The 11,592-nt window shown below is 52.7% G+C and overlaps 1 protein-coding gene across 1 annotated transcript in view; it reads left to right on the top strand.

Annotated features, from left to right (window-relative positions):
- The first annotated feature begins 420 nt into the window (after window positions 1-420).
- GNA11 (G protein subunit alpha 11) overlaps window positions 421-11,592 on the top strand; it is a 48,096-nt gene continuing 36,924 nt past the window's right edge. The window contains exon 1 of the mRNA XM_048497671.1: window positions 421-801. Coding sequence (XP_048353628.1) covers window positions 666-801 — 136 coding nt within the window. The 5' untranslated portion in view covers window positions 421-665. The remainder of the gene's footprint in view (window positions 802-11,592) is intronic.

Genomic DNA, 11,592 nt, shown 5'->3' with positions numbered 1-11,592 from the left:
AAACCAAACAAACAAGGGAAAACAACAACATTAGTCACAGCAGATTACAACAATTATTACATTCCAAACACATTCGCAGGCCTTGTTCCCATCTAGCCCGCTCAGTCTCGTTCGCTTTAAGTCCTCCATTGCCCCACAATGCTCAGCGGGCCCGCCCGCCCCGCGCACGCGCACTCCCGACCCCGCGGATTTTTTTTCCCCTCCCGTCTACCTTCCCTCGTCTCAACCAACCTTGTGGAGCAAAAGGCGGGGCCGCTTTAAAAAACAACCTCACACGGAACCTATTGATCCCAAACCCCGCCCTTCCTAGTTCCCATTGGACGAGCTGTGGGCGCGCCGCCAATCCTTTTCCGGCAGGGCTGCTCGAGCGCCGCCTGCCGGCCCGAGTGGGCGCGTCTCGGGTTCCGTATTGGGCGTGGCGGCCGTCAATCCTCCGCAACCAGCGGGGAGGGGGAGGAGGAGGGGGCGGCGGGTTCGGTTGCGCCGAGGAGGAGGAAGGTAGGTAGGGCGGTGGGTAGGTTGGTTGGCCGGCCTGCCTCCCTCCCTCCCTCCTTCCCGGCCGAGTCGGCGGCGCTGAGGGGAGAGAAGCCGGCGGCAGCCCGAGGCTCCAGGAAGAGGCCGAGGCAGGCCAGGCCCAGCCCGCCCGCCCGCCCGCCGCAGCAGCCATGACGCTGGAGTCCATGATGGCCTGTTGCCTCAGCGACGAGGTGAAGGAGTCGAAGCGCATCAACGCCGAGATCGAGAAGCAGCTGCGGAGGGACAAGCGCGACGCCCGCCGGGAGCTCAAGCTGCTCTTGCTCGGTCAGTCGCGGGCCCCGGGAGGGAGGGAGCAGGCAGGCAGGCAGGGGCCCCTCCCCTCCCCTCCGGCGGCCTCGCCTCCAGCGCCGAGACGGAGTGAGACGCAAACGCCCCTCCCCCCGCCCTGCGCCCCTCCCGGTGTGGCCCCCCCCCCTGACCCCCCCCCCCGGTGTGGCCCCTCCTCCTCCTGCACCCCCAAGTGTGGGGGGTTCCTTTTCTCCTTAACTCCTTTCCCCATGAGGCTCCCCTCTCTAGCCTCCCCCTGGTGCAGCTCCCATCCCCTCCTACATGCCCCCCCGGCGTAGCCCCTCCTCTTACATGCCCCTCCCCCGATGTGGCCCCCTCCTCTTACATGCCCCCCAACGTGCCCCCTCCTCCTGCACCCCCAAGTGTGGTTCTTCCAATCTTCCCCATGAGGCCCCTCTAGCCTCCCTGCGCAGCCCCTCCTACATGCCCCCCCGGCGTAGCCCCTCCTCTTACATGCCCCTCCCCCGATGTGGCCCCCTCCTCTTACATGCCCCCCAACGTGCCCCCTCCTCCTCCTGCAACTCCCCTAAGGTGTGGTTCTTCCACCTTTGACCCCTATGAGGCCCCTCTCTAGCCCCCCTAAGTGTGCCCCATGCAGTTCCTCCTACATGCCCCCCTCTCTGGCGTAGTTCCTCCCTCCTCTTACATGCCCCTCCCCCGATGTGGCCCCCTCCTCTTACATGCCCCCCAACGCGGCTCCCCTCCCCTCCTGCACCCCCCAAGTGTGTGGGAGCCTCTTCCAATCTTCCCCATGAGGCCCCTCTAGCCTCCCTGCGCAGCCCCTCTTACATGCCCCCCGGAGTAGCCCCTCCTCTTACATGCCCCTCCCCCGATGTGGCCCCCTCCTCTTACATGCCCCCCAACGTGCCCCCTCCTCCTGCACCCCCAAGTGTGGTTCCTCCAAGCTTCCCCATGAGGCTCCTCTAGCCTCCCTGCACAGCCCCTCTTACATGCCCCCCCGGAGTAGCCTCCTTCCCTCCTACATGCCCCTCCCCCCGGCGCGTGGCTCCCCTCCCTTCAAGCATGCCCCCCCTAACGTGCTCTCCTCCTGCACTCCCCTAAGTGTGTGGTTCCTCCTAAGCTTCCCCATGAGGCTCCCTTCTAGCCTCCCCTGCACAGCCTCCCTCTTACATGCCCCCCCCCGAGTAGCCTTCCCCTCCTCTTACATGCCCCTCCCCCGATGTGGCCCCTCCTCTTACATGCCCCCCAACGTGCCCCCTCCTCCTGCACCCCCAAGTGTGGTTCCTCCAAGCTTCCCCATGAGGCTCCTCTAGCCTCCCTGCACAGCCCCTCTTACATGCCCCCCGGAGTAGCCCCTCCTCTTACATGCCCCTCCCCCGATGTGGCCCCCTCCTCTTACATGCCCCCCAACGTGCCCCCTCCTCCTGCACCCCCAAGTGTGGTTCCTCCAACCTTCCCCATGAGGCTCCTCTAGCCTCCCTTCTCAGCCCCTCCTACATGCCCCTCTGGCGTGGCTCCTCCTCTTACATCCCCCCCCATTTGGTCCCTCCTCCTGCACCCCCAGTGAGCCCTCTTTCCCAGCTTCCCTCATGAGGCTCCCTCTCTAGCCCTCCCTCCTGCACAGTGCCTCCCTCCTCCTACATGCCCCCCGGAGTAGCCCCTCCTCTCTTACATGCCCCTCCCCCGATGTGGCCCCCTCCTCTTACATGCCCCCCCCCCAACGTGTTCTCCCTCCTCCTGCACCCCCCCAAGTGTGTGGTTCCTCTCAACCTTCCTCTCTTCCTCTCTAGGCCTCCTGCACAGCTCTCTCTCCTACATCCCCCCCACTCTCTGGCAAGTGGCTCCTCCTTCTTGTGATTTCAGCCCCCCCATGTGGCTCCCCTCCTCCTGCACCCCCCCCCCAAGTGTGGGTTCCTCCAAGCTTCCCCATGAGGTTCCTGTAGCCTCCCCAAGAGCTCCTCTCTCCTACATGTCTCCCCCCACTCCTCAGCGTGGCTCCTCCTCTTCACATGGCTCCCTCCCCACTGGCCCCCCTTTCTCCAGCTCCTCCTTTTCCTCTTTGACCTTTGTGTGTGGTCCCCTCTTCCAAGCCTCCCCATGATCTCCTCTCCAGCACTTCATAGGCCTCCAATCATGTCTCCTGCACTCCCATGGCTCCCTTCCTGTGATCCCTCTCAATGTGGCTCTTCCTCCTGCACCCCCCCAGTGTGGCTTCTCTAGCCCCCCCCAGCGCAGTCTTCCTCTTGCATGCCCCCCCATGTGGCCTCCCCTTCTCCCTCCTGCACCCCAGTGTGGCTCCCTCTCCTGTAGTCTCCCCATGTGTGTCCTTCCCCATGTGGCTCCACTACCCCATCCCTGGCAACTGTTCCCACCTCTTCCTTGAGCTGCTGCTGGGGCTTTCTGTCTTCTCCTCCCTCCCCTCTCCCCACTTCTCTCTCTTGTGAGGTTCCCCGCAAGACTCCTGATCCTCCTCTGAAACTCTCCTCCTCTGCCTTGCTTGGACCCTTCCCGGTTTCCAGAGCTCTTCTTGGTTTGAAACTCCCCTGCAAGGTAGTTGGGGTCTTTTTTTCTGTGGGGAGGGTCTGCAGTGGAAGAACCGGGTGCGAGTTCAGGAGCGTCTTAGATTGCGAACAGGGTTTTGGGCAAGGCACTTTCCAGAGTCCCAGCTGCCTGGGTCAGATGGTGCCCAGAGTCTGGAAGCTCCTGCCTCGGAAACTTCTTGGCTCCCTAAGGTGCTCCTGGACTTCAACCAACACAGAGGCTGCTGCCGAAGAGCTGAGTTCGAGGCCAGGATGCCTTGGACACCAATGAGATTTTTTGGGAAGGAGCTTTGAAGAGTCTTGCCTGGTCTCCCAGACGCTCCTGGACTTGAATCTACCTGTTGCTATTATTATTGCTAGTAATAGTTCTGAATTGATTGGCAAGGCCACAGAGATTCTCTCTCCTTCCCACCCCCCAATTTCTGCTCTTCTTTATAAGGTTTATGGCCCACCCTTTCTCATATAGACAGGAACATGCCTCTCCACTGTCACGCCCCGTTTCTCTTTTCTGGATTTTCTTTAGTTATTGGATTCAATTAATAATCACAAGTTTCTTGTGGTTCCTAGGTAAGACTTTTCCTTCCTTGTTTTTGCTGCCCCTTTTAATAACGTTCCCCCCTCCCACGCTCATGCATTCTCCGTCATTTCCTGATCTTATAAAATAATTATGAGTTTTGGTGGTTCATATCTACACCCTTTTCAAGAGATTCCCTCCCCCCCCCTCTCGCTTTTGCTCCTCTTTTTAAGGATACCCCATTCTTGAATTCTTGGTCTTCCTTAAATAACAAACAATAAAAATGAAAGTTTTTTTTTCAGTTTTGCAAGTTTGTTGCTTATTTGTTTATATCCCAACTTTTCTCTTGCAAAGGGGAACCTAGAGGAGTTTACATACCATTCTCTTTATCCATTCTCAAAACGTAACCAATCCTGTGAGGTGGTAGACCAGGCTGGAAGTGATTGGCCCAGGATCACCCAGCAAGCTTTCCTGGCAGAATGGGAATTTGAACCTGGATCTCACCAACCCAAGTCTGATACTGTAGCCCAGCAGTCTGCAACCTGCGGCTCTCCAGATGTTCATGAACTACAATTCCCATCAGTCCCTGCCAGCATGGCCAATTGTAGCCATTACACTGAATTGCTTGGCAAGTGAATTTTTACCTAACAGTTCCCCCTCTCCCTGCTTACAGATACACCCCACTCCTGGTCAACACCTAACTGTTGCCCTGTATTTGATTTTCTTGTTTCCCATGCACCCCATTCCTGATAAGGCAGTTTCAAGCCCCTTTTGATGCATCTTTTCTCTTCTTTAATAACAACTAATCTCAAAAATGATATTCTATAAATCCAGTAAGTTTATTTTTCTTCCAGTTAGGTGCCATCCTTACAAATATTCCTGCTTCCCTGTCATCTCCTAGAACGGCTTGTTTCTAGGGTGTGTCTTGTATAACACGGTTCTGATATTTTATACCTCTGGGAAGCATCTGCCTGTTGAATCCTATAACAGTTTTAGCCTTTTGGATTGCTTATTCTCTGAGAATATAGTGCAGGGGTCTGCAACCTGCGGCTCTCCAGATGTTCATGGACTACAATTCCCATCTGCCCCTGCCAGCACGGCCAATTCCCATGCAATTCCCAATTGATGGGGATTGTAGTTCATGAACATCTGGAGAGCTGCCGGTTCCAGACCCCAGATTATAGTGCAATTTTTTTACAAACCAAATTTCCATCCTACTTCCTACCCTTAAGTTTCTGCTCTCCTCCCTGCACCTAAAGGGTACCAACATCCTATACATGTAATTCCCACTTCTTCTCTTCTTGGCGGTCAAAAGAGTACTGGTTTGTGAGATCAGGGGTGTGGTGAGCCATCCTCAGGAAGCAGAGGCCCTGAGCTCTGTGTGAAACCGTCGGAACAATTTTTGGGGTTGGTGTTAGGAACAAATTTGCATGTAAGTCTTCTGCTCTGTACTGAGTAAACTGAGGGCTTTTCTGCCTCATCTGTGAGGGAGGGGGAGCAGATCTTACCAGACATAGATTTTAAAGTATCAGGCCCCACCCTGTGCTGTTGTGAAGACCTCCCTGGTAATTTCTTTCTCCTGCCGACGTTGTGTTTTGAGGTCCAGCTGCTTTGGACACCTAGAGGGATTGCTGCTGCTTTTTGAAAACACACTCAAAGGATCATCTCTTGTATCTGCCCTGTAAATTTCATCCTGCAACCAGTGGCGGGATTCAAACAATTTAACAACTGGTTGTTTACAAGCACCGTTTTAACAATCGGTTCTGCCGAAGTGGTGCGAACCGGCTGGAATCCCCACTCACTACCTAGAACCCTCTTGTGTTTTCTGTGTGATTTTTTTCACCAAGATGTCTACGTACAATGGCAGTTTGATCCTTCTTCCCCAACTCTCCATCTTAACCTGGCATTTGGGGTGCGACGGCATCCCTTCTTTAGAAACTCTCATGGAGGAGGCTTGAAACTGTAGCTGCTACTTCTGAATTGGGCCGAAGAGCGTTCTGAACATCTGCATAAGATGTTTCTACCATGTTTCCCCGAAAATAAGACAGTGTCTTATACTAATTTTTGCTCCCGAAGATGCGCTATGTCTTATTTTCAGGGGATGTCTTGTTTTTCTGGGTTCTGTTCGTCGGGCATGCTTCCAAACAAAAAACTTTGCTATGTCTTACTTTTGGGGGATGCCTTATATTTTGCACATCAGCAAAACCTCTACTATGTCTTATTTTTTGGGGATGTCTTATATTCGGGGAAACAGGGTAACTCTGTCTCTGCCAGTGTGGTGTAGTGATGCAGTGGTTAAGAGCTGGTGGATTCTAATCTAGAGAACCGGGTTTGATTCCCCACTCCTCCACCTGAGTGGCAGAGGCTTACCTGGCGAACCAGATGTGTTTCCGCACTCCTACATTCCTGCTGGGTGACCCTGGGCCAGTCACAGTTCTCTCGGAACTCCCTCAGCCCCACCTACCTCACAAGGTGTCTGTTGTGGGGAGAGGAAGGGAAAGGAGCTTGTAAGCCACCTTGAGTCTCCTTACAGGAGAGAAAGGTGGGGTATAAATCCAAACTCTTCTTCTTGTGTGGAGATGAGCTTTTCTCTTTGCAGTGCCCTGGTATTTCTTCTCGTCTATATTTGAAGTGTCTTTGTAGACACCTTCTGCCCATACTGACGTGGGGAACGGTTCTTCTCTCGTTCCATTTATTAATGCGAAATAATCCTTTAGTGCAGGAGTCTGCAACCTGCGGCTCTCCAGATGTTCAGGAATACAATTCCCAATTGGCCATGCTGGCAGGGGCTGATGGGAATTGTAGTCCATGAACATCTGGAGAGCCGCAGGTTGCAGACCCCTGCTTGAGTGAAAGGATGTCTCCGCTCTGCCATTTGCAGAGTACAAACCGCTTCTGGGGGAGGAAATGATGCTTAGTGAAATGGGATCTGTTCAGTATTTCTGCTCGAAGGTCTTAGCACAGGCATCCCCGCAGATATCTGCCCCATGGGAGTCTTTTCACCCTGACCCCCGGCTGGCAGCGCTAACGCAAGGGAGAAGTCTTCTGCCCGTGCCAGTCATCATCTTGTTTTGCTTTGCTTCTCACAGCACAGTCGAGCCTGGAGAAGGGGAGGGGATGTGGCAAAGCGGCAGAGCACACACTACTGTGTACACAGGATTCCAGTTTCATTTCTTTTCACGGAGGGAGGGAGGGGCGGGGCCTGAGATCCTCTCTTTTTGCGTGCAGAAGGTCCCCAGGTCAGCCCCTGGAATTTCCAGTTAAAGGAACCAGACAGGAGGTGATATATAAAAAAACCCTCAGTCTGTGACCCCCCCGAAAATTACTACCCGTCTGAATAAGATGGGCTGAGGGTCTGTTTAAGTTGAAAACAACTTCATGTGTGTGGCAGTGGCTAAAAGAAGAAGAAGGGTGGATTTATATCCCCCCTTTCTCTCCTGCAAGGAGACTCAAAGGGGCTGACAAACTCCTTTCCCTTTCCCCCCCTCACAACAAACACCCTGTGAGGTGGGTGACAGAGCTCCTCAAGAACCTGTGGATAAGCCTCCAAGGTCAGCCCAGTTAGAAGGTGTTGGAGTGCACGAAAGCTAATCTGGAATTCTCCAGGGGATAAGCCTCCCACCAGGCTGTATGGCAAGTGAATCAAACCCGGTTCCCTCCTAGATTAGAGCTGACTCTGTTTTAACCACCACACGTTTTCACTGGTGCTTAAGTGGAATCAGGAGGCTTTTGCTCAGGAGCCTGAAGAGATGCTGCCAGATATCTGCCCCATGGGAGCAGCAGTGGCGTAGGAGCAGCAGTGGCGTAGGTTGGCAGGTTAAGAGTCAGGATCGTCTAACCTGGAGGAACCGGGTTTGATTCCCAGCTCTGCCGCCTGAGCTGTGGAGGCTTATCTGGGGAATTCAGATTAGCCTGTACACTCCAACACATGCCAGCTGGGTGACCTTGGGCTAGTCACAGTTCTTTGGAGCTCTCTCAGCCCCTACTACCTCACAAGGTGTTTGTTGTGAGGGGGGAAGGGCAAGGAAGGGCAAGGAGAACATACAATATGCTCCAATGTTTCCACCGCGGTAGGACAATGTGGGCATACTCTGTGTTTCTCAACCTTCCCAACCCTTTAATACAGCTCCTCATGTTGTGGTGACCCCCAACCCTAACATTTATCCATTTTGCAGATGGAGATCACTGATGCAGAGAGTCTTAGGCAGTGGTTCTCAACCTTCCTAATGCCGCGACCCTTTAATACAGCTCCTCATGCTGTGGTGACCCCCAACCCTAACATTTATCCATTTTACCAGATGAAGAACACTGGATGCAGAGAGTCTTAGGCTTAATTCCCTGTGGAAGGGGGGTCAGCTCACCCCCCCAAAGGGGTCCCGGATTCTTGTACAGGTTGAGAACCACTGCTCTAGTCAGAACCCAGCGTTGTTTGGGATCTGAAATTTGTAATAGATAATTGGCCATCTGACCCGTGTCGGGATTGATACCCAGGAGTAATGGGGAGCATGACATTGTTGCATGGCTGATTGAATATTGTTGCTTCTGATCAAGTAGTCTAGTTTTAATTAGACTGTATATTTCTTGGGGGTCCCTCATCGCTGCCTCCTCCAGGGAAAAACCTCATAAGGTGAGTTTACCTCATAAGGAGCAGCAGTGGCGTAGGAGGTTAAGAGCTTGTGTATCTAATCTGGAGGAATCGGGTTTGATTCCCCAAGCTCTGCCACCTGAGCTGTGGAGGCTTATCTGGGGAATTCAGATTAGCCTGTACACTCCCAATAACACGCCAGCTGGCCAAGTGACCTTGGGCTGGCTGGTCACAGCGTTTCTTGGAGCTCCTCCTCCAGCCCCCCCCACCCAATCTCACAGGAAGTGTTTGTTGTGAGGGGGAAGGGCAAGGAGATTGTACGCCTCCCTTGGAGTCTCCTATGGGAGAGAAAGGGTGTATATAAACTGTAAACTCTTCTTCTTCTTCTTCCCTCCACCATTGACACTGCACCTTTGTTTTGAATTGGAAATGTTATTGATCAGATTGGGGCTGGATGCTGCACTGTTGGTTTCTGTCTCCAGGCCAGCGTCCCCTGGAACAGCCACCACTTCTTTTGGCCACCCGGCTGAATATTTTAGCTAGTGCCACTTGACGCTGACCACTTCCTTGAGTGGCAGGCCAGGACACTTTTCTTCAAGGGGGAGAGAATCTGGGGCATCTGATGTTCTCCCAATATGTCTGTAAATCAATTTGCTGAGCAGAGCTTAAGGGGCAGCAGCCAACAGATGGTGCTCGCTTTTTTAAAGCAACACTCTCTTCCTCTGAAAGCAAACAAGTCTCCTTTGCTGGATCTCTGTTTCTCTTCCAAGTTCAACCCTCCCCCAAGCATTCAAGGTGTTCAGTGTATTGTCGAAGTTGGGCTTTCAAGAGAGTCGGATCACTGGGTGGTGCTAGGGAGCTTCATTAAGGAAAGTCATAATTCAGTGGCTTTTTCTTCCTGACGAAAGCACTTCAGAGATTCGTGGCTGGCATCTTCAGTAGATGCCAGCCACAGATGCAGGCGAAACGTCAGGAGAAAAGGCTACTGGAACGCGGCCATACAGCCCGGAAGCCACACAACACCCCATGCAAGGGGTTTCCAGTAGGCAGTAGTTCCTTGCAGTCTAAAGCTTCTCAACAAGGTTCTTCTAGCCATTAGTACCTATTTTAAAAAAGCTCTTTAGCAATTAGCAGCACAGAAATCTACAGATGGGCAGTCTGGTCATTCCCATTATTATATTTTCTTCTTTTTAGCTCCGCTTGCCGGCTAGCTCACGCAGACTTTTTAAATTTCCTTATTACTTACCTGGTCTGTCCAACTGGCAGTTCTTGGAATTGTTTATTCGGTGGGGCATGTTTTGGTTTTAGTCTTGTCACACAGGAAGGGGCTATTTCTTTTATGGGCAGCTCAGTGCCTGGGGGTGGCCGCTAGAGATGGGTAGGCTGAGAGCATCCCACTTTAACGAGCTTATCGCTGCCGGGTTTCAGTTGCCCTCACATAGCTGATTTAGAAGAAGAGTTTGGATTTATATCCCCCCTTTCTCTCCTGCAGGAGACTCAAAGGGGCTTACGATCTCCTTGCCCTTCCCCCCTTACAACAAACACCCTGTGAGGTAGGTGGGGATGAGAGACCTCAGAAAAGCTGTGTCTAGCCCAAGGTCGCCCAACTGGCGTGTGTGGGAGTGCACAGGCTAATCTGAATTCCCCAGATAAGCCTCCACAGCTCAGGCGGCAGAGCTGGGAATCAAACCCGGTTCCTCCAGATTAGATACACGAGCTCTTAACCTCCTACGCCACTGCTGCTCCTTTACTTTCTCCTTTACTTTCTCATGTCTTGCTCTGTTGCCCAAAACATAACATCAGAGCTGATTTGGCTGTTTTATTACCGACAGGGTTTGCAGTGCTTTCAGCTAAAACAAAAATGGCGAAGTTATTGAACCACCCTAATATTGAAATAACTGAAGCTGTAGCCACATTTTTAAGGCGTGTTTTTCATGATGTGGAGTAGCGCTTTTCTGTTGTAATTTTGATATCTGATGGTTTTTATGCCTAGTAAAGGTTTTTGATTGATTGACTGATTGGTTGGTATTGGAGAGCAGACTTGTTGGGTTACCTGAATGAGCCAGATGCCTCTCCAGGCTTCCCTAACTGCTAGGAACAGTTTGACCAAGTTGCACTTTTTTGGGGGGATACAAACGTTGAAAATAGATCTAGATCTCTTTTTCACTCTGGAAGCTTCCCCAGACTTAGTGAAGCGAAGTGCAAGCTTGTTACCCAGAATGCCATGGTGGGATTGTGCATTTTGGGCTCTTTCTCCGATTGCATGCAGCTTATCCCATAGAGCAGGCGTCTGCAAACGATGGCTCTCCAGATGTCCATGGACTACAATTCCCATTAGCCCCTTGTGCTGGCAGGGGCTGATGGGAATTGTAGTCCATGAACATCTGGAGAGCCATCGTTGGCAGATGCCTGCCACAGAGCATGCTTGCTTACTTCTGCATGCCCTTGGCTTCATTTATTTTGGGGGTCCACAAGCTGGACAGGAGTGCAGATGCAAAAATTAAATCGCCACGCTGATTGCAACCTGATCCTCGCAGTGCCCTAATGCAGAGGAGGGTTTTTCAGCATTGCTAGTGTACCGCCTGGGATAACCCGGAGCAAGGGGTGTGTTGAGATTCCCCAGTTGTAGGCAGACAGCTCATGGCTAACAGGTAGGGAAAAATCCCTGAAACGTCCCCATTGCTCAGAGAGATCTAGTCTTGAGTTCTGGTTCACTGGCCAGAGGGGAGGGCAGAACAGCCATAAGCAACGTTCACTGAGCTGTCCTGTCGTTGAAAGAAGGAATCCTTTCAGATCTCTTCTCTACTATCAGGAGCTCAGGAAGTAAAAAAGGAAAGCACGTAAGATGGATTCAGAAGTCTGCATCCGTAGGGCCGTTCCGAAATTCTTTGTGTTGCAGATCTCCCTCCTGAGGATTGGCAAAGTCGAGTAAAACTGTCCCAGAATCCTTTGCTGTGTTTTCTAGAGAGGAAGTCGTTTTCCCTGGCTTAGTGTAAGGTTCGAAGTTGGCAGGAGCAGAGAGCACCATTTCCTGGTCATCTTGCTGAGCTTCGGCTCAGAAATCCGGCTGTCCAGCAGGGTGGGGGAAATTCCCCAGTGCCTGGGAGCGTTGGAAGCTGATGCTGGCAACTGAGCAGCAATTCAGTTTTATGTGCGGACGGTGGAGA

This window comes from Sphaerodactylus townsendi, linkage group LG05 (assembly GCF_021028975.2).
Source record: "Sphaerodactylus townsendi isolate TG3544 linkage group LG05, MPM_Stown_v2.3, whole genome shotgun sequence".
Taxonomy (NCBI): Eukaryota; Metazoa; Chordata; class Lepidosauria; order Squamata; family Sphaerodactylidae; genus Sphaerodactylus; species Sphaerodactylus townsendi.
Note: the sequence above shows the minus strand (reverse complement) of the source record. Positions and strands in the feature narration are given on the sequence as shown.